General features: G+C 35.8%; 1 protein-coding gene across 3 annotated transcripts in view; it reads left to right on the top strand.

Moving 5' to 3' along the window:
• The window catches only part of QKI (QKI, KH domain containing, RNA binding), a 94173-nt gene that overhangs the window by 68136 nt on the left and 2067 nt on the right, over positions 1 to 23970 (top strand). For 2 of the 3 annotated variants that reach the window (XM_010140076.1, XM_010140078.1), the window contains 3 exons: positions 14846 to 14933; positions 17265 to 17537; positions 20180 to 20254. In XM_010140076.1, coding sequence (XP_010138378.1) covers positions 14846 to 14933; positions 17265 to 17537; positions 20180 to 20254 — 436 coding nt within the window. Of the gene's footprint in view, positions 1 to 14845; positions 14934 to 17240; positions 17538 to 20179; positions 20255 to 23970 lie in introns of all 3 variants that reach the window. The other variant, XM_010140077.1, reaches the window with a different exon arrangement.

Consider the following 23970-nt stretch of genomic DNA (forward strand, 5'->3'; position numbering starts at 1 on the left):
ATAGGGTCCTCACAGTATCAAATCATGCTTTATTTTTGGTTTTATTAACATGGAGCTTTGTAAGTATTGGATACACTATTTAACTGGTATGGGTTTAAAGTTGGTGGTCTAAGGTGTAAAAATTACCAGTTTAGGATGGTGATATTTTAGAAGAGATTTAAAATAGTGTTTTTATAACTCAGATTACAAATACCAAAGAAACTCAAAGATATCTGCAAAACATGAATGCATATCGATATTTACAGTAGGAAGTAGATGGTTGAGATTGTAGCCTTTGCATCTGATGAGCAATCTACAAGTGGAGGAAGTGTGGTTCCTGTAACCATGAGAGGAGCGTGATTACAGTCGCTAAAGGAAGCTATAATGGTATTCCTCCACTGAAGGTCAGCATCGCGAAAGAAAATCAAAAAGGAGAATGATTATAAGCAAAGAGAAATGGGCAGAAGATGAGTAAAATAAAAAATAATGCAGGAGAAAGAGGAGTAAGAAAAATGAAATTAAATATTATAATATGAAAGCAATTCAGTTGGTTGTCAGGTGGTGGATTCTAGTTAGAAAAGGAACGTCTGTGCTTCTAGTTTGGAAATTAGACTGCTGAGCTTGAGAATTAGCAAGACTAAGACCAATTCCACATGCAGCTGAATCAGTTGGCAGCTCTGCACAGGGGTGGTCTCAGCTCCCATTAATCTCGTCTCTCTGATGCTGGCACACATTTGAGCCTGCAGTGAGCTCTTTCGGTTTTGTAACCTGGTAGAAGACTATACAGATTTAAAAAAAAAAAGGTCTTGCCAAATTAGCAGGTTGCCATGGCTAAGTCATACAGTGGTGGATACAGGAGAGTAACAGTGAGGAAGGAGTGGGATCGTGTCTACCACTAGACTTAACTTGGCCTAAAGTACCACAGGAGTGCTAGCTGAGAGGCTTTTTATATCTTCAAAAATAATTTCTGACTCCTTTGACAGCAGTGTAAAACCTCAGCCTAATTGTCCAGAACTAATTTGTAGCCTGGGAAAATATCTTAAGATAGCATTTTAAATTTTACATTCTAGTATTGGCTGTTGTATTTTCTAGGTAAACTTTTCTGAACATGTTTGCTCTGAAAGTATTCTCTGTAAGTTTTTCATCTGATGGATATCCATTTTCTGTTTTTTAAGGTCTCAGCTTTCTGAACTAAATCATGTGCATACACACAGCAGCTTATTTTTACCCATTCTTGAAACAAAATTCCATTAATTTTTCCATTTATTTGAATCACTTTGGAGTTGCCCTAGCTTTTCAGGCCTTTTGGACCTGTATTTCCCTTGACTTAAGGAAAAAGATTTCATTTGTCTCTTCCCGTGAATGATGAGTATAAATGAATATTCTCCAGTTACTCTCAGATAGTGTCCAAAAATTTACATTGCTTTTTAGGTTTGCTTCTTAATTTTTCAGCTGCATCTTATAAAGGAAAGCTTTAATTGTACTTTTTTGGGGGCGGTGGGGGGTGTTTGTTTTGTGTTTTATTATTATTATTTCTATGAATCATTTTTTCACACATTAAAGGAGAATTTTTAATGCAAAATACTGTATAAGTATATAATTCATAAAGTTAGAATATGTGAATTTAGGTATTATTTTGAAATTTTGTGAGATTCCAGAGTTCAGGAGATTAAGAAGGACAAAGGGGATATGTGCTATTGTAGGAAATTTATTGTAAGCTGTTTTTTCTTATGGTTGTGCATCTCTTTTACCGGAATAATAAATTATAATTCTGCGGTCTCTGAAAGACAGTTTAATTGTACATATGTACAATATCTAAATGGAAGTACTTACTTTCTGCTAATGATTGGATTAGAACAATAACTGTTTAGAGAACCAGAGTGACTGAACAATATTTAAACAGATTTGTATAAAAAGATGTGAAAAGCAATCGAGGGTGAAATGTAGAAATGGAAAAATGGGGAAGTTTTACTTGTATAACAAGGACTTAAGGATCATTCTGAAAACAGGTGGAAACTGCACATCAGAATGCAGTTGGCAATACAGTATGTAGTGAGAGTGATGGGCAAGGCACTGATAATAAATGTATAGGAAGAAAGTAAGTTACCGCTTGAACAGTTTGGTGTTATTAGAGTGAGATTCTTTTTTTAATATTAATGTTGCTTGTTCTCCATAAAGTTGATACAATATGCATTTGGCATTTAAGGTTAGTTGGAAGACTACAAGGGAGAGCGTATATAGAAATATTGTAGGATTATCTCATCGAGAATGGTTTCCTGAGCATGATGGCATTGATCCAGGGTGTCTCAGTGACTGGTTTTTCAGCCACAGTTCAGGTACTCGGCTGCTTAGAAAATTAAAACAGAAAACTGTTCATGAAGTTTTGCTGTAATATCTGATCCAGAGGCTGTAACAAGCTCTTAAGATACAGTGCTATAAAATATGTGTGAAGATCAGCAACAAGTAGAAGCACGAAAGTCTTATTTCTGTCTCAAAATAGCCTTTAACTTGCAGTGCAATTTGATCAAATGCGTACTGTGAGTTCTACTAAGTGGTTACTTAAGTGTAGTGTCTGCGTTTCTGCTGAGGAGGCAGATTTTTAAATTAGTGTGTAGAGCAGCGGGGAGGGATGGGGAAGTGAATTAAGATAAGCCTGATACATACTTCTCTTATTCTAGGACAGAACATTAGACTTAATTGTTTTATCATGTAGGTTCATTTAATTATTATATAGAGAACAAGTGCTAATTATTGATTCTGGTACCAGAGCATTCTAGAAAAGAAGGGGTGAAAAGATTCTGGTCAGTAATTTCTTGGGGACTTTCCAGTAGGTTAATGAGTCCTTTATTTTGGTGAGTCTCTCATTGATACTCAGATACCTTGTGATCCCAGATCCTTCTTGATAGAAGACTACGTCGTGTTTGTTACACTAGTCTCTTTTCGGTATGTGAACTGTTGATACTTATAATTGCTTGTTGGAGATACAGTTCTGGAACATGGCCCGCATACAAAACCGGTAGATTCTGAATAATATTGGGCAGGGCAAAAAAAAAAAATCACAAATGTGTAGGTTTTCCCCTAGACTCCAGAAAACACTTTTCTTTTTATGGAGACTGTTGGGGGTTTTTGTTTGGTTGGTTTGGTTATTGGTGGGGTGTTTTTTTTTTGGTTTTGTTCTTCTTAATGAGAAAACAACAGTTTTATGAAAGTTTCTCTAATGATACTGTATATATAAATGGCTCAAATACATGTTTCTTTTGCAAATTAGTAAATGATTGAAAGGTACTTTCATTGCAATTGAGTAACCTTTTTTCAGGATGTGAGGGTTTTGTGTCTTTATGTGCTAGTAATTTCAAATCTAAATTATTGTTCCTGATAATGTCTCCTAATTTTAATATTAAGGATTTATAATCTCCACTTAAAACATGTAGCAGAATAAAATTTCATATACAAAGTTTAATATAAGACTCTTTTGTGTTGTATGTTACGAAAAATAGGTGGTTCTATTTGTCAAAATGTGTGCATTAAATACTGATCTTTAACTATGTGATAAATTCCTAAAGCCAAAGAGGTGAATATGTTGAAATAAGTTGTTTAACACAACCAATGGGTCTAACTCCTGCTTCAAGTTCCATTTTTTCCCCAAGAACTATAATGAATAATTAAAATAAGATTCGCATATATTTGAATTAATCTGGATGATTACACTGGAAAATTGTGACTCCATAAAAAAAAAGTCAAATTATTATCACTTATGCTATTCTGAAGTAGTTACAAGAAACTGAAGTATGCTGCATGATTTTTAATGATTTACTAAGAATCCAGAAATTTTTTGTAACTAAAGTTGCTGAGATTAAAGAAATGGATTACAAAATGAAAATATGTTGCACTTACATTTTTCTGTAATACTAATACATGTCAAAAGTCTTTTGCCTAAATGAATGAGGCTTTGTCTTACAAGGCTTTTAAAATTATTTTAAACACTAGATTTATGTTACGTAAAAATAAAATGATGGTATGAACTAATAGGAGAAATTTTCATGCTTTCTGTCAGCTCTTATGTGACTCCATGAATAAATTCCGGGCAAGCTGCCTTTCTTCAGTTCATCGTCAGATGTGTGCTTTAATAGCTGATGCTCTCAGCTGATAGACAATGCACGGTACTCACAAATATGGCTGCTTCTCAGCAGCACGCTCTCCTAATAGCAGCATTCAATAACAAGAATTGCTTGTCCTTTCATTCTTGGGGCAGGAAGGGAGACAGACACAGGTTGCAGCTCTGTTTGTGAATAAGGGAATGTGGTTGGCCGGTCAGGTGGACTGAGTGGTACAGCTCCCTGGGGAAGTGACTCTCCTCAAAGGCCCTTTGTGCCAGCCTCTGCCAGGCAGTGCCTAGTTCCTCCTCCTGCCTCGGGAAAATGAGCATTGGCTGGTCTCTAAAAGCTGAAAAGAAAGCTCAATAAATAGCAAAGAAAGCCTTCTCCCTAGCAACACACTGCCTTGAGCAGCTCCAGCCTTCAAACAGAAGGTCATATGATTGACATATTTGTCCCCTAAAGAGAGTGGACACAATTTGTTTTTTCACTTCTCTGTGTTTTTCAGCTGTGTGAAAGTGGGTTTTAGCCAGCTGTACAAGAGAGACTAGCAGGTTGGAACACTACCACCTCCTCTTTCTGGACTTCATCAGCTCTGAGAGTTCAGGAAGAACAGGAGAGGCATCTCTGGTGCTTATGGAAGAGTTAGCTTCAATTTTTAAACAGTAACATTTGTATTAGAGTACCAGTAAAATGCACGTAAGACTTACATATGATACTATAGTCCCCAGAGCTATGGGTTCCTCATATACTTGTAAGCAGCTGGAAGTAATTGTGAGCTTTTGGTACTCAGCAGCTGTTGAGAATTACTGAAAGTACGTACTGAGTGCCTAGGTCCTTTTAAACTTTCAGTGTTGTGTTTCCTCATTTGGACTAGAAATTTAAAACATAGTGTAGCTGAAGTTTTGGGCATCTTCCATAAAAAAAATTATTTTTCTAGGTGGTAGCTTTATACAGAGCTCTAAATGGAACAGTCATTAGACAACTCCACCTTAGAGGTTCTGCATGTGTAGAAAAACAAAACTGTGACTTTGCACTTTCTGTTATTTTGACAATAAAACAACTAATGCAAATGTTTTACAAAAGGGAAATCCAGGTGAAATTCAGGAGCAGTTCTTTTGATAACATTTAGCTGTCATGATTCTTGTTGAAAATGTGACTGCAGCAGTAAGTGTGGCAGTCTGGAAAGCCATTGGAAGACCGCTGCTCTCTGAATATAACATTTTGTACTTGGATAATGCTAATTATTAATGGTTTTAATCTGTATTGTAATATATCCGTTTATTTTTTTTTAGTATTGCCTTCTCAGGACATCTCAAGCTGAAGTTAAAAACATCTTAAAAGTTACTACTGCAGTTTGAATATCCATGTGGTAGTCTGCAGCCCTGAATCCTGCGTTTAATTAAACGTGTTAAGAGAAGGTACACTTGAAAGCTGTGTACTAATTCTCAGCAACAGTCTTTGTCCTCCTTGTCACCCACAGTTAGTTTTCTTCTGTTGCACTAAAGAAGGAGAGGCTTTTTGTATTCTGTCTAGGTTACTAAATGTGATATGAAATGTCATTTTTCTTAGAAATTCTTTCCACTGGATGCAAGAAGATTATAAGCATAATGGACATGTTTTCCATATGAAAACAGGGGCTCATAATTCAGCACCATTTTGAGAAGGAAAGGCTTTGTATATTATGTACTGAAACATTAGCATAGCTGGAAACAAAATGAGCTGGTACTGGTTTGCAACAAAATACTAGTTTTGAAACCTGTTAATGGGGTTTATCCCATCTCCCTCCCTTCTCCTATCCCCCAACCCTGTGAGTTCAGTGTCTTGGCACTCAAAGGAAATTTACAGCTGTTCAGAGTATGAAAACTCTGAATAGAAACCTCCTGGGATGACAGAGGAAAAATAAATGTTACAGGTCAGATCAGACTTCTGTACAAGTAATTTTAATTAATCATTCCATTGCTATAATAACTGCCTCTAATCTGTACCTATTAAACAACCACCTTGATCACAGGTAGTTGTGTAGCATAAGTTGCTTAAATTATTTTTATAATTTCTTAAAACTCAGGATAGGTTGAAGCATTTGTCCCGATATAAGTGCAGCGTATCAATGCAGTCTCAAAGTGTTTTGGCACTGTTTAGTCAGTTTGAAAGACTACAACTGGAATAAAGACCTACATAATATAGGTTGTGTTTGATTTTTGCTCTGTTCAGATTCCCAGAATGTCCTTGGAACTCAGGATGTTGCCAGTAGAACTGTATGTGAGAAATTTATACCAGAGACACGCCTGGTAGTATCTCATTCAGTGTGCTTGTGGTTTATCTCCTGCTTTGAGTTAAACAAGTCACCGAGGAGGAATTTTGAATGTCTGGAATTCCAAAATTAGAAATACCGAAAATATAAAGTGTTCAGCTCTGAAAATTTTTTTTAACTGGGCTTGCACATGACTAAAAATAGATCTAATGCTTTAGATTGCATTATTGATAGCTCTTTCATTTGAAACTTAATACAAATGTTAACAAATGTCTCTGTTAACAAATATATATCAATGTATTTCAGTATAATTCTGTATTTTGGAAAACATTTTAGAAGGTACTGTAATAATTTTTCTTTTCTTCCAGGGTTTTTGAGGGTTCAGTATGTGTATATGTCATGAAAAATTCATTTCTGTTCTGGAGCTTTATGAAATACTGAAGCTGTTCAGTGTGGTTTATAGAGATTCTTGTCACTGATTTTATTAACACCATTACAAGGTTAAGGTGCGAGGGTAAGAGACAATTAAAAAAATAAATTAAAAAAAATTTTTAAAAGGCTAAGCAAAAAGCAAGTTCTGCAATTACTCATTTTTGAGTGTGTAGTATAACTGACCCAATAGACCCTACTTCCTTGAAAGCCCCAAACCCTGTGATTTAAATACCAGCCCATCATATCTGTCCTAAAGAAATGTTGGAACAGACAGAAAAATCCGTTAAGGTAAAGTAGAATGCTACTGGTGATTTCCCACGACTACCTCAGCCTCCAATGTATTAACAACTGGTACCCAGAGGGTGTATTGTGAAGCAAACCCTTAAGTTCCACTGATGCTGTATTTCAGTCTGGGTTATAAAATGCGTTTCATGCTGATTTTCTGTACCTTATCTGTATTTTCTTCTTGCAGAAATGGGAAGTGGGGGAGGGAGGGCAGCAGGATTCTGGAAAATGTTACTAGTAAGCCAAGTATCATGATTAAACAGGGATGTGTCAGATAAGGTGATGGGAAGTGTAAAAAGATATGCTGCCTTTTTCCCCTAGTGTATCTTTAACATTATGACCAATGAATTTGTCAAGTGAAACAGCCCAGTCGTCTTTGCATATCATTTGACCTGAGAGCTTGCTTTGAAGAAGATAAGCAGACTCTGTTGCCCAGAAGAAATAATGATGCTAATTTATCATTGCCTGTCCTCATAGATAATAGCAGTGTGCATCAGTGTTGAAAAGGAAATAGAGAAATAAGTGAGCTATAGCTTGCCACCTATTCAATACCAGTTGATGTCACACCTATTCAATCCCATGTAGATGGTATACAGGGCTGTTAAGAAGTACAGCTGGTCTTGAAGTAGTGATTTGGTTTACTTTGTCTCAAAAGTATTTGGAAAAGTTTCCGCTGATACAAGAACAGCTGCCAAATTACACCAAAAAGCCCTCTGGCAAATTATCCTCAGCATGAACAAAGCTATGTTGTAGGCTTTCTGCTCTACCACCATCAGAAGTATGTAATCAAGGATGAGAAAATCTAAGTAACATGTTTACCAACAACTTCTAACTATCAGTACTTACATTCTGGGCATGGGAAACTTGGGAGTCTTTGTTAGATTTTTTGAGGGGAAGGGATGGTGAGATTTCTTCCTTAACACTAATAGTTTCCCAGAAGTAAAAGCCTGTACAAAAGTGAAATCTGATGTCTTGCAGTAGGTAATTGATTAATAGTTTAGGTACTCACATTATTTTAAAAAGCTCTTTAAAAATTTCTTTTAAAAAGCTCTTTTCTTCTTGTTTTACAATTAGTTACCTGTTATCTTGGCGAGTATTTCATTGCCGTAGATACTTCAGTCTTTTAACAACTTAGATATAAAAAACCACCTCCCAAATATAGATCAGATTTTAACCATGTATACCTTAGCTTCAAGAATTTCAGCGTGGTTTAGCCTCTGATCTTTTGTAATATATTTTACAATATATTGATGTCTGAGATTTGGTTTTTGGTTGAATACGTGTACGTCTAGGAATTTGTAGTATATTGTTTGTGAGGGGTTTTGTTTATAAAATATGAATGGAAGGTTTTTGTCCCTGAATGGAGACATTCATGTGTAAAGGCTGTTTTTGTAAAGGCACATGGTATGTTAGGAGTACTTACTGATCTACAAGTGAATTGCAGTGGAACATTTTTCTTTGTCAGGGAGATAAAAGCATTCTAGAGCCCACAGCTCTGCAGCTGTGTGGCTATATAGCAGCTGGAGACTGTAGGAAGGCAGGGTGACAGACCCCTGAGGGGCAGCAGTGCCTCTTGGGTAAGAAAGATAAGATCAGTAACAGTAAAATATTTCAGTGCTGCTATTGTGTTTTACCAAAATTCATATTAAATTAATAAATTGCAGATGGCTTATACTATACAGACATGCAATTTAAATAGTGAAAGTCTTTGTATTTAATGTGTGTATTTCCTGAGATAGTATGGAGCAAAAGTCATTTTTATTGTTTGTATGTGGCACTTGTAAATGACTTTTCTATTTGAGGAAGAGTTTTAAGTATCTATTCTTGCTCATTAGTATAGTGTTATTCCTTAACTGCCAAGTTCTCTGCCCTTCTGTTTGGAATGTGTGTTAAATTATTTCATTCCTTACCTGTGTACTGAAAAATACAGTGTATTATGGTAAAAATCTCTACCAGAAGTAAATGTGGAGAAAAGCATATGGACTTAAGACAGACTGTGGTACTGGAAGAGGTGTCTCCAAGGGTGGTAGGAAAGGTGCAAAGCTGCTTGGTGAGTATTGCTGTTTAACCAGAGGTGGTGCGGAGCAGGCAGGAAGGTAGTCTGTGTGAGAAGTTGCTGAGGTACTTGTGAATTATGTGCTGCTCTTTGGTGCTCTTGTGTTGCTGAGGCTCCCTGGTCATTCTTTCCATGAGTCTAGTGGCACAAGCCTGCTGCAGTTGACTGGAGAAGACGAGGTCTGATTTTTGGCCTCTGTATTTGCAGCAATTTATCCATCATTTTGCTTCACCATAATTTCCCCTTCCCACTTGCTGCTGTTGCTCTGATCCTGAAAGGGTAGCCCTGGAATGGCTTATAAGGAACTGCTCCCTTAACCAAAGCCAAACTTGCATTTGGTGCAAGATAAAACTGTTTGCAATGTTTCCTAGGACTGGGCTCAGTTCAGTTCGTGAGAATTCAGCTGAAGTGCAGGGATGTGTGACAGAATTGCAAAAATGTCATCCAAAATGCGTGACATTTGGAAGCTAGACTGTCAACGAAAGTCACTAACTTCGTCTAAGTAAGTTTATCTATATTATGAATGTAGAAAAAAGAATACTTGTTGTATCTTCCAAAGCAGTTACTTCAAAAGGAAAATGAGCATTATATGGGGAAAGTGTATATGTTTGCACAGAAATGAAGGCTGGAGGCCTTCCCTGCCAGGGTTGGTAATGATGAGAATCAGAGTGTGTTTTGAGACTTAGCTGGGTAAGACTGAGGCTGAAGGAGCTCTGTCAGGATAAGGCATCCCTGTGGTCGTATTGGTGAGTGGATTGTTTGGTTTGTGAATTGACTCATCTGCAGTCACCTTCCACGTGGGTCGTTTTGGGTCTGGCAGCAATATGGCAGGGTGGTATGGACACTGGCAAACTCGTGGATCTCTGCTCTGTAGTAAACATTGCTACTGGATCCTTCTATTCTTTTAAGACAGTATCTTTCTTCTCTACTGTAATTTGTTACAGGCTTCTCAGTTGGCTGTACACAGAATCAAACAGTCTGCCTGTCACCACTGAAGATTGTTGTCATCTTCTGAAGTCCTTCACTGACACAGCACAGTGAATGCACGCCTGTTTGGATTGTGTGCCTGTCTTTCACCTTGATGCTATATCTATCTAGCGTGTGTACATTTTCTGTCTAAATAAGAAGTTAAACTGTGTGATACTATCAGTGGTGCACTGTATACGTGTGAGAATCTAAGGCATTTAAGTGCCTACCAGTAATTTCAGATGCATTAGTTAAAAGAATTCTCTGAGGATCTTGGGGTATCTGAAGTTGAAGTATAGCTTGGACATAGATAATGAAAAGTCATAAAAAAATGAAATTGATTGCTGTATTTGAGCTCCGTATTTCATGACAAGAAACGCACTCTTACTAATAGTTTATTACATAACTGCATTCCTTTTTTTTTATTAAACAGACAGTATTGCCCAATGTAGGGGACAGAATTGTGGTTTTAACTGGGCGTTTGATTTGAACTTGTTTTATTTTAGGAAATGTTTCCCCAGACACTTCACGTAGGTGGCACTTATAGTTGTTACTAGCGTTTCAAACCTTGTGGCTATTAATTCTGCTCTGATAAAGGTTAGAAAACAAGTTACTTAAAATGATAGTGATCACTGGCATGTGATCTCCTTCAGGTCTTTTCATTGCTGACCCAAGTAGTGCAGAGCTACTGTGAGGAGTCCTGGCTGTGCATTCACAGATCTGTAACCACTGTTGTCTGTGCGCAGCTGGCTTTGCATCTCTTCAGTATTTGTATTCATTCAGTGAGCAGTTTCAAGTGCTTACATTTAAAGAATTATTTTCAAGATACCATTTAAGGTTTTTTCTTAATCTGCATGTTACATTGTATGTGAGAAATACAAGGAAAGCACTGGAGATTTAAGAGGATGAGAGGTTTGAGTCAATCACTTGAGCTTCAATTTAGTAATGCAGATCTGGATTTAAGTGACCTTACCTTATTGATGTTTGCTGAAAGTAGCTTGCTTTTGGTACAAATGACTGAGCTTTGTTGTAGTATCGTACAGGTAATGTACTGTCCCTTTAGAGATTGCCTTTGTATCCCTGATGCAACCTCTCTTTGCTTTAACAGAGAGTGCCTGCAGAAATGCCTGGAGCAAAGATAGATTGCATCGGTGTGCCTCATTTGATCATCTGTCAGCAAGGGAGAGGATAGGGCAGACAAAAACATGCACCCATTGCTCTTTCCTAGCTCTCCAAATTTGAGGGTTTGGCTCTTGGTGAATGATGTTCAAGTGGAGAGCTTGATACCAAGAGCTTGAATATCTGAAAGGGTCCTAACCACTTCTGTGACTTACATCTTGAAGAGAGGTGGCAAGCAACTGTTGGAAGTATCGGGTGTGAGGAGGTAGCAGGATTTTGAGCAGTACTAGTAGCAGGTTTTTGAGTAGTACTAGTACTCCCATGCCTTGAGGAGATAGTATTGTATAATAAACAGTGCCATCTTCTGGGAGGAGTAGGAATGATGCCCCTGTGGTCAGCATTAAAGATGTTTTAAAGTGGGTGGGTTTTTTTGTTGTTTTGTTTTGGTTTGATTTTGTTGGGTTGGGGTTTTTTTCTATCTAATAAATGATTTGAAAAACAAAATACCAGAAGTTGAAAGACAATGTTAGTGTCTAGTAATGCACGTCCACATGTTACGTCTGTGAATTATCGCTGATGCAGTCTTTAAGGAAAAGTTTTAAATTATGTTTTGGATTCTGTTTAAAAGAACGTTTATCAACTGCTGAGCAGTACTCCAGAGAAGTAAATCTCAAAAACAAAAGTTAAGGACTTGGTCTGCTTTGTATGCTAAAGTCCATTATTATTTTTTGTAAACCTAGATAATTGCAACATCTTTTCCCATAGGAAGTATAGTGACCTATCATCATCATGGCTTGGCTTCGCAGACAAAGATTTGGGAAGGGCTTTACCCACGCTTGCTGCAAGCGCGCTGATGGCTGAAAAGGCCAGTGTAGGATTGGCAAGTCCGGTTGCAAAAAGCACAGTGGAAGGTCTCCTTGGGTGATACAGTCAAGGCACGGTTCTCTCTGTGTTGTCTTTTCTCCTCAAGACTGATTCTACGAGTGCTCTGAAAGGAGACAGCAGTTTTATGTATGGTATGTCTCCAAATCTCCCGATTGGAGGCCAGGGTGGACCGCTGATGGTAGTCGTTAAAAGATCCAAAGTGAGAATGATAAAGCTGTCTTTCTTTAATTGCTTTTAAGTTGTTGAAACAACTTCTTTAGGGAATGTCAGAAGGCAGAAAAAAATTCTATCTTAAAATTATTATCCTATAAATAGTTGCATAAGGGAAATATTCACTGTGGTGCAAAATCTGGGATTAGAGTTACTAAAATTATCTTGCAAAGTGGAATGTAAGATTCAGCATTTACTGAGACTCATTAATGGTGTCAGATCAATCACCTGAACTCTTATTTGGAGGAAGTGAGCAATTTTAGTAACATTAATGGAACTATATGGGAGATACATCTGACATTGTGAGAGGTTTTTTTTGTTACACACTTTCAAATAAATGAATAAAGGAACCCAAGCAAAAAGCCAATAACAAAGTATAACCATTATGGGGGAAGGGGAAAAGAGGAATCAATGTGTTAAAAATCTTTATTGCCAAAATAAATTAGATAAGATATATTCAGAATGACAAGAATTGTGAGCTCTGGATAAGCAGATAGATTTGGAATTGGTTTTATTGAGTCATGATTATCTCGGTAATTTACCAGCAAAGATGCAATGGAATAGTAGTTTCTGGGAAAAAAAAAAAAATTTCTTTTCAATGTAAATTGTAGATCTATCCTGAGTATGTCATATTAAGCATGCTATAATAAGTACATTTCTGTATTCCAGAGGGTTTCATTTTAATGACTGATGTCTGACGTTTCTGCATAGCATAGTACTTAACTGTACGATTAATTTATAGTTAAAATGGCAGTTGAATATGTGTTTACGTTTGCAATATTAGTGTTAGCTCGGTCTGTCACTCAGTATTTAATGTATGAAGAGCGTGTCCAACTTTCAGTATTTTCTGAAAGTTTAACAACATAAATTGTTACTGTGTGTAATCTTTGTGTTTATGCATGTTATCGGTATTACAGTTATAACTTTGATTTCTGACATCCAAAAGTAATTTCATGTTGACTGATCTCACCATGTTGGTTTTTAAGTTGTTGATAAAAATCAGATGTTAAAAGTTTCCCTTGCAAGGGATAGTGGTCCTTCAGCCTATCTCCCACCAAGTACTATATGTACTTAGCTACAATTATTTTGTTTTGTAATTTAGCAAATTATTCTGTGTAGTTTGAGAGTAAAGTATTATAACAATAACTTGCTGCACACTAGCATGAAAAAATACTTCCCTATAAATTTGAAACACTGTGTGTAGATAATCCTATTAACTCTTAACTAATTTGAGATGGCATTTCACTGGTGCGGTGCTGTAATGGCCACAAAGTTATTTAATACTCTTTTTGTTGTTGTTATTGGTGGTGATTGCTATTCTTCATAGCTTTTAATTCTGTTTGTGGTTTTTAATCGCTTATGCTCTTGGAAGTCCTTCTTCAAACGATCTGTAGGAGTTGTAGTTTAAGACAGGTCAACAACTCCCTCTGAAATCACTCTTTTTGTGAAGTCTCCACTTCTCAGAGCAGATGGCACAGTATGTTATTATCCAGGATCCCATTAACTTGGAAAATGCCATTCCAAATATGGGGAAAACATTGTGTGATTAGACAAGATAAATAAAAATACAAGAAATCCTGTTTAGCAAAGGAGGAATGCAGTGCAGCTGATGGTGAAGCTGCCCTTTTTTCCATCCGACCAAGACTTTAAGTACAGGCAGCAAGGTGGTACCTTAACATTAAAGTAAATGCTGACCATCTCTCTTGGGATTCCTGTATCATAACCCTGTTTTCTGGTTGATAGGTTGTAGAATAAACAAATGGCAGTATTTCTGGAGAGACAGATCAGAAATGCCTGATCTTAAAACTGAAATTGTACTAGTTAGAAGTATTTCTGTTAGAAACTGAAAAAGTGAGCTTTTTTACTGAATACTGCATTATATTTATGCAAGCTGCAGGAAACCAATAGAGTAGATAACTTCAGGGAAGTAATTTATATTGAGGCAAAACCAAGAATAAAGTATACTGTGTAAAGAGTAGTTAAATCCTAATGGGAATACATCTCCGTGTGCAAGAATTATGAATTCTGCCTTACAGCAGCTGTTGATGTCCTGTTTGGAAAGCTACTTTAAGTTTATTATTTATTATTTCTTTGTTTGTCCCGCCACCCTCCCCTCCGACTAGTCAGTATCAAGTACAGTAGAGCAAGTTGCAATAAATGGAAGTTGCTTAAAATTTGTGATATGTGTTCTTCTCTAGGCCAACAATACAATGTGTTAAAAAATACCATTAGGAGTACATGAAAACGTTTACTAAAACTTGAGAAAAATTTTCTTTAAACAATTTCATCAAACAAACCCCTATTTTTACAATTTAAGGTACGAGCCATTTTAAAAATTTTGTAAGATATTTATCAACAACACATAATGATAAAAAACCAGTTAAGTTTAAATTAAGTCAATTTGCGCTTATTTTTAAGGAAAAGTTGACAAAGTTTACTGGTTTGGTGACTAATGGTAAGCAGGTATTTTTTTGCATGTGACTTGAAGGCATTTTAGTCTAGGTCCCTTAGATCTTGTGTGCTAGCAAATTAAGCCTAACTTTCATCCCATCTTTTTACACACAGGCAGAAGGAGAAGACAGCCTTAAAAAGATGCAGCTGATGGAGCTTGCAATTCTGAATGGCACCTACAGAGATGCCAACATCAAATCACGTAAGCATGTCATAAGCTCGAGGGTCAATGCCATAGTAAGATTTGCAGGTTTTGATTCCTAACGCTACTTTTTGGCAAATGTAAAGTAGAAACTGTGGAAAATGGAAGGCAGTAGAAAAATCAACAAAACAGTAGGTGGCTGTTGCAAAAGATCTTCTGGATATAAGTTATGGCAGCTTGGGGTGGGGTTTTGTTGGTTTTGCCACCCCCTCCTCCCTTTTTTAAACAGTATGTCTGGGTTGAAATATTAACAAATATATAGTTAGAAAAAATTCAACCCTTGAGCCAGATATTTCTATTTTTATAATAATTTTTTCCCTTGTAGAGGAATACATATAGAGGACAATAGACTCCTTTTAAATTTTATTTTTAGGGATTTAATTTGAAAATGTTACAGATGTTCAGGATACTGTGAATACATTTTTCTGTATTGTATTCCTTCCTTTCATCTTGCTTGCATGTGTCCCCCCGGTGTTATGTTTTTCCAACAATTCATCAACTGATTTCACAGCTGAGTTCACAGGGTTCAGTGATGTAATGAGCCATTTTTATGATTTCTTCCATTACATTTGTGTGAAAATGCTTTTGCAAACGCATGTATGCACAGGTTTACACTTGAAAATTAATTACATACACCTAGTAATGAGAGCATATAGCTGTTACGTGTGATACAAATTATTTTCTCTAATTGAAAATCTAATTTCTGCTCCTGAAAATGTAGTTGCTGATACTACTCCAAAATAAATTTTTGATGTAGATGTGATACAGATGTCAAACATATGCACAGTTAAATCAGTCTTTTCACTAAGGGCCTACTGATATTTTGCAAATCTGTTTCTCCACACAGTCACCATTTCCATGTTGAATATGTTTAAAGGTTGGAATGCAGTTAGGTCAGTTTGAGAGTGCTTACACCAGTCTAATTATTCTGATTTGAAAAGAGGCATAAGCAAGGGCTTTTACCACTACAATGGTAGTGGTAAGTCATTCAGCCCTAATGAACACCATAATATTTAAAGCTAGATCAGTTTTAAATATGTTGTAGTCTCTAAATTACTGCAAATTTAGGCGTGAAATAGCTTTGAAATCAGCTTAAATTGATGCAGACTGTTGCACAGAAACCTCTATATTTGAGCAATTTCTTTGTCTAATCTGTTCCCATTGGTCTATTGTATTGGTATTAGTGGGAAGGTGGAATTCTTTCCTCCAGTTTTGACTAGAGATTTCCAGACTAATATTCACTTTTGAATAATAAGACAGTTTTACTCTTTGTGTTTTGATTTTACTGAAGATCTAAAGTAGCAGAAGCCATATTGGTTTATTTCCATTTAAGAAAGGAAATGAAAATGAGGTTTTTTTAATTATATATTGTCTGACCACTTTTGTATAAAAAAGAAAAAGTAGAAATAATTAAAACCCCACAACAGTCTCAAACCTGAAACACTTCCACCATATTTCTCTTCTCAGACCATCTGTAAGTTAATTAAATCAGCAGATATCAACAGTAGTTCATAGAGATGTATAAATTATAACTCTTTGAGATTGACTGTTACCACCTGATGTGTTAGTGTTTAAGAAGTTGTTCATTTTGAATGCCAACAGGTTTGAAATAACACCTAATGAAAGGTGCTAGCACTGTTTAAAAAAATCAAACAAAAACCCACATCTAAATCCTTCAAACTGAGGAAGGCCATAGTGATCTTCTAATACAAAGGAAGTATTTTATTTTGGGGAATTGGATATGGAAATCACTTTTTAGTCTATTTCATTCATGCTAGAGATACATTGTGTTCTAGGTCATCTTTAGCTTCACTGATCCTGGAAATTGGAATTGTATATATGTTTAAATACAGTTCTGAGACCTATAAAAACTCAAGATTCACGTGGCAGCTCTGCATAACTGAGTATCTGTGGACTCTATAGTTGCACTAAATTTTGTACTCTGTATTTGATTATGACGGTATTTTCCTTGTATCTCCTGCATGCATCTCAGTCTCATGCAGTCTTGATAGCATAAATGAAGAAATGTGGTCTAAAATGGAGCTTTTGTGCTGTGTAACCTGTTTGAGAAATCTACCTCACTGTTTTACAATGGCTTTTTTATTTTGCATGTTCATACTTAATCACACTGGAAAATGGAAAGCTGTTTGCATTTGAATGGTGTGCTTTGGCACTGTGTGATCAGCGCATGTACTAATGATTTCCTTTTATTTTTCTTCTTTCCTACTTTTCCCCTTTTTTCCCATTCTTTCCATGTTTTGTACTGCTGTCTCCATACTTTCCTCTGAATTTCTTTGCTTACTGTAGCAGCCCTTGCCTTTTCTCTTGCAGCAACAGCTCAGGCTCCAAGGATTATCACTGGGCCTGCGCCTGTTCTCCCACCAGCTGCCCTGCGTACTCCTACGCCAGCTGGCCCTACCATAATGCCTTTGATCAGACAAATACAAACCGCTGTCATGCCAAACGGAACTCCTCATCCCACCGCTGCAATAGTTCCACCTGGACCCGAAGCTGGTTTAATTTACACACCATATGAATACCCCTACACTCTGGCACCAGCTACATCAATCCTTGAGTATCCTATTGAACCTAGTGGTGTATTAGGTAAGATCTTTGTACACGGATGACTGGAAAATACATTGCTTGTGCTTTTGTGGTATTCGAAAGGTAGAAGTCATGGGACTCCAAGAAAAAAAATTGAACCAATCTTATCTTGGGTATATCAGTACTGCCTAGGGAAAGTTCTCAGATCGTATAACTCTTAAGCGTTTTAACACATTTCGCATTATTTAATGTGTTTAGTATATTAGTAAGATTACTGAAAAAATCTTGATCTTTGTATGACGCTAGATGGTGGATACATAGACAAGGAAAAAGAAAAGCCAAATAGAAGTTGACTTCTATGTCATTTGGGCTCCCACAATACCAGATATGTTTGTGCTCTCTTCAACATAAATTAATTTCTAGTAATCTTTAAAAGAGAGAACTTTCTGTTTTGCTGTACCTTTTCAGCAGCAAAACTGGAGAGAATGGAACAGTCTTTTTTCAATTTGTTGGGATTTTTGCTGCTTTATTTAGTACACAGCTGATAAATCCTCAGTGTCAGAAGGCTGTAAGTCATTTTGTAAGCAGAAAATAATTTCAGTGAATGAATATAAAGCAAATTTAAGTTCTGCCCAAAGGATGGTGCAATTAGCAACTTTACTAATGGCTGCATTGGATTAAAATGTTCATCATTCCAAATATTTCAGACCACTGACTTGCTGGGTGAAGGCAAGAATGATAAAGCAGCCATGACAATTCAGTTAACTGGCAATATGGAGCAAGTAGTTCCAATAGTTTCTTCTTTCCCTACCCTCTATAGAATAATCTTTTCTCCTCAGTTTGTTCTGAATTGCATATGACCTTTGTGCTGCATAATGTTGATTTTTTAGGACTTTGATCTTAGTTTGTTCAGTGGCAGTTACAGATTTACACAAATTCTAAACATCTCTAGTGAACACTCGACAATGAGGTCCAAAGTCAATATTTTGTTGGAAGTATTGCAAAAAATCGGTGTTTCACCTACAGGACAAATACTTGTTATCTGTATGTGTGCGTGTTCCCACGTTCTCTTTTGTACAGTAAAAAAGAAAATGTATTTCAGACTTATACCTTTCAGGGTTAGTGAATCAATAATAAAAATTTTAGTAGGACAAAAGTATGCAGTAGGTCTGACTTTGAGCAGCTTATGGTTGTTGTCTGTTGCCCCATAGCCAAAATTCAGTGAGGGTATGATAATCTCATAATTTATTAATTTCCCACAAGCATGTAAATGTTCTCCCCAGCTGCTGCACCCCCGGTCTGCGAGTCCACTTGTGGTACATCCTGGGGTAAAATCACAGTTACAGGCACCATCACAGTACCAATCAGTTGCTGGTTAGTGGCAGACACCTCTCCTCAATTCAGTTAATAGCAAGTAAAGAAATACATCATTCCGTAGTAATAATATAACACGATGTAGGGAACTTTGATTTTCACAGAATTTTCTGTAAAGAGAGAGGAGGGGAAATTTACTCCTAAAGTGGTATCTGAAACTGTTGCACACTTTTGGGCTAAGCTGTGAGAGCACAGGTGTATTGCCCAAACAGATGTCACCAAATAATTTTAAGAAAGGAGAAGGGAGAGGAAAAAACCACACTCCCACTTAAGTAGCTTAAAATCAATAACTCTTAATACATCTGCTCTGTTATCTGAGCAATTGTATAGAGTTAACTGAACTAAATTAGTTTTCATTGAGTTTTATTTCATAATACACTCATTAATAGTATGCTATATTTTTGTCCATTTTTGGGGTGGACCTTTAAGATCTCTTAAAATAATTCCATTAAAAATGGCTGAGAAATGCATCCCTATTAATATTTTTGGGGATATTGGTGTTGGGATCAAATTTTAGTTGGTGACTAACTTTTAATTCCCTTCCTTTTATCTTCAGGTATGGCTTTCCCAACGAAAGGCTAAGAATTCAAGAGCGGTCTTAACTGATCCTTCATCAGATCTGAATTTTTAACAAATGCTTAGTTTCAGCAGCCTTGAAAAAAGCTTGGCCTAGCAGTCAGTGACTTACTTGCACTTTTTTGCACATAGATTTTAAAATAAAATAGTGCTATTAATTTGGATTAGTTCCTTTTATTACAGAGTAGCTGTAATTTATGAGTGTATAGTAGTATACTGACTGCTAAGTGTTCTATATAGTGTTTGCTTTACTAATCACCTAATTCATTGCAGTTCATACTTATTGACTTAAAATTTAAAATCACAATCTGTAGGCTTGAAGAATTGCTTTAAAACTTTTTTTTGTGGTAGAACTGGAAGTGATCGTAAGGTTAGCAAATAATTGTCAGTATTAAAAGATGGCATTATTTAAAATAGTCCTGCTGCAAGAAAGGCACTTCAGTGAATATGTGACTAGTAAAGCTTAAATGTGCTTGGGTCTAATAGATTTCATGAAATACTGTAATTTTGGGATTGTAAATGAATGGATTAAACAGGTTAAGGCCAGGATGTTTAAAATAAATGCAATATTAATCTGCACAGATAAACTTCTTTTTAAGATTAAGGTTTGAAACGACTGTGCCTTAACTTGTTCCTTTTCTTAAAATGAACTTTTGTAGTTAATGATCATTTAAATCCATTTTGATAAACCTGCTGTTAATGTTTTCTTTGAATGTTTTCTAACTTTGTCTTGGTAATTGCAATTTAACTAGGTGCGGTGGCTACTAAAGTTCGAAGGCACGATATGCGTGTCCATCCTTACCAAAGGATTGTGACCGCAGACCGAGGTTAGTTTAGTTCTGCAGTTCTTGTTTGTAAGAAGTGCTTTGAGTGTACATGAGATTTGCAACACCACAGCTGGTTAACCAAATACCCTATTTTGACCCATTCGTTATTTTTCTCAAAAATCTCAATAGTTTATAATATTTTAAAGCTTTGGGAATGCATACAGTTTTAAAAACATTTTGTAAACATGACTTTCCCAGTTCCATTAAATATATAAACTTTGTCATATATTTAATATAGACGTAATAACTGATTCCCTTTTAAAAACTGTTTAAAGATTCATCTGCGTCAGGAAACACTATGAATTCAGTGCTGCAATAATTAATTTGGTCGTGATTCCCCCCCTCCTCCCCCCCTGCAATTTTCTTTTAATTGGTGTGGAAATATCAGATTGGTGTTGCAAAATAAAATGAATGGATGGTTGCTTAATGAGAAAGAAGTAAAGGAATAAATGCCTCCTGTCTGTGTCTGGAGAAATCTGAAGATTTAGATTCCTTTTTTTCCAATAAACTTTTGAGCCACTGTACTGTATATTATGAGGAGGATGCATGTTCTCAGATACCTGACTGAATTCAGAAAGGTAAGGGCTGTGAAGATAATACTTCAAAAGTTGTTTGAGTTTGAATTACTAGGGGTCGGGAAAGAGAGGGTATTTTGGCTTTTTATGCCAAAATCTGTTGCTTGGTATTTGTTTTTTGCTGCTAAAATGTGTAACCTGAAGGAGAAGCAACTTTTGAAGTCCTGTTGGTGAGATGACATCCAATATTTGGGCATCTCTCTTTAACCCTTGAATGGAAAGTAAATCTTCATTTTTCTCCTGTTCCTCAAGTGTAATGCCTTTGGACCTCTGAATGAAGTATTTAAACTTATTGAGAAAAGTGATATTTTCGGTTTATTGACATTGGCTAGGAAGCAGTGTGTGGGCTGAATTCTTATCCCATCCCTGCTGCTGACTCACTGTGGGTTTCGGCAAGTCATTTAATCTCTCTGTGTATGTTTTCCCATCTGTAAAATAAGGATAATAATACTTCCCTACCTCACAGGGGTGTTGTGGGGGTTCTTGTTTTGTACAGGGCTTTGAGGATGCAAAGCGGTATGTGCCAAGTATTATTATTCTGCTCTCATCAAAATCAGTGTTGTGCAGACTTCCATGATATTGTAATGTTCAAAAACCAAATTCAGGTGACAGAGCTGACATCTCTTAACATTGACTACACTTCACTTCTCACAACCTTCCATAAATTAACTACAAGAGACAATACTGATTTCAGTCAATACCATAAAAAGGGCCCTCCTGGATATTTGATGTATTTATACAATACTTCTATTTTTCATATGATCATATGCTTTACAGAAAGTGTAAAGATGATTACAAGACACTACTTACATTTTCTGGAATATTGCTTCTGTTTTTATATCACCACACACTATTTACAGCCCATTAGCTTGTTCTCATTTCTTCAGAACTCTCCGATGGGCAACAGGGAATCAGAATAAGGCCATAACCCATGTTTACAAAAAAAAAAAAAGGAAAAAAGGAAATAGACAAAAGAAAACAGAAAAAATATTAAAACCTATCTCTTGTCAAGAGTAAGAGTGATAAGGATTTGGTTGTCTGTGAAAGTTTGACCTGATGTTGCAAAAATCAGGTTTTGCTAATGGTCTTCCATGATCTGCAATGGTAGTTTCAGGTTACAGGAGAGACTACCTTTTTGTTTAATTAGGTATTTGCCTGAGACAACTAGTAAATACAGTGATAAAGGATGGGCAGGGGAAATACCCATTTGTAGTTTCAGTTCATCCTTGTAGTGTTTACTCAACATAGATTTTTTGAATATTTTTGAGGGGTCTAGATGTTTCATTTAGATCATTTATAAGTAATTAGAACTAATTATTGGTATAATTTCACCTTCTTTTAAAATACAGCCATTTTCTGATAATACAGTGTTCATCTCTAGCAATATTTGAAGCCCACTATCTTAAGTAGATAAATAAATACACATGGTTTATCTCCTGTGGAATAAGTCATGCATACCTCTCTCTTTTAGCATGAAAATCATGCTCATATTTCAGGAGAATGTTATTTTAAAGTCTCATCTAAAAAATCCCAGTGTGTATTAAGAAACTGACAGAAAGTTAATTTTACAACCGTATTCCATTGTATTTTGAATTTGAAATCCTAGATTATCACTGCACAGATTTTAGTTTCACAGAAGGTTTTGAAGAGAACTTTGTTCAGCAATAAAACAGTTTCTTTCAATATGCTAAAATTATGTTGTAGAATTAAAATACTATCAGTATTTACCATATCCACCTATTTGCTTGTTCTGTCACCAAAATACTTTTATAGCTGTAGCCTTGAAAAACAATGTCAGCAAACCGAAATACTTTTGGAAACTTTTTTTATAGCTAAATATCACTCAATCTTTATTTGCATTCATTTGGTCTAAAGTTTTTTTTAAAATTCTGAACCAACTTTCAGATGACTTTGTAGTACTACTGCATTCACTTTTTAAGTAGGTTTTTATTCTTTGCATAGGTTTTTGGGTTGGTTTTTGGGTTGGTTTTTTTTTTTTTTTTTTTTTTTTTTTTTTTTTTTTTTTTTTGAGATAAGCACTGCATTTGAAGCAAGAATCCCCAAATGTGTAAATGTTTTACTCTTACAACTAAGCATTTAGAATTGGTGAAAGAGTTGAAAAATATAGCTTATTTTAACTCAGAATAAAACCCCAGTTTATGAATAATACAAAATTGAATTTGATGCATATAACAGAGAGACTGACTGATTTAATTGTAATAAACTGTAAATGGTGTTGCACAGTTGACAAACCTGTGTGTACTGTAGAAGGCCAGAGACTTGGCAGAGGATGTATCACAGGTGTACTGGTATTTTAAAAGGTAGCTTGCTTTGATTATAAACTCCACAAGAAATATTAATGCTGAGTATTTTCTCCTCGTTGTATCCAAACCAATTGTCACATAATTTATATATAAATTTTAATACCATTTAATCAAATTTGTAATCAGTATCAAAATGCTTTAAGAGTCTGTTTCTAGTATACCTGTAAAGTGGTGAGATTGTGCCACATAAAATATTTATTTTTATTTTTACTTATTTTTGAAACAGCTGTTTTAACTTAAATCTCACCTAGCATGATTCTGAAAAAAATCAGGGAGCACGTGGTCTCATTTATGTTACAGTAGTAATTTTTCATCATGTTACAAACTGTATCCTAAATGACAGGCCATTTTCATTCTGTGAAAGTAAATCACCCCATGAGAAAGATTGCGAAATCGATGCTATCTGTGAATATTACACCTACTGGACTTCATTTTATGTAATGGCACAAATCTGACTTTGCACTGAATACCTTTCTCACTTTCATCTCCTCTGCCTTAGTCAAAATGGCAACAGTACAAAAACTTTTATCAACCTCAGAATTTATTAGCTATACTTAAGCTGTTGAATAAGTCTTAAAAAAATATATATATTAAAAATCATACTACTGTTAAGTGGACCAAGTTTGGTGAAGGAGAATGTGAGAGAATGATTAAAGAAGGAACAGCTCAAGAACATTGGGAATGATAACTTTCCACTTGAGAACTTTTTTATGTTTTACTGTAATTTGTTTGTGGTTTTGGGTTTTATTTTTTGTTTTGTTTTGGAGTTTGTTTCTTTGGGGGGGATTTTTTTTTTTTTGGCGAAAGAAAATAGTAT

The sequence above is a fragment of the Buceros rhinoceros genome, unplaced genomic scaffold (assembly GCF_000710305.1).
Source record: "Buceros rhinoceros silvestris isolate BGI_N320 unplaced genomic scaffold, ASM71030v1 scaffold957, whole genome shotgun sequence".
Classification (NCBI taxonomy): Eukaryota; Metazoa; Chordata; class Aves; order Bucerotiformes; family Bucerotidae; genus Buceros; species Buceros rhinoceros.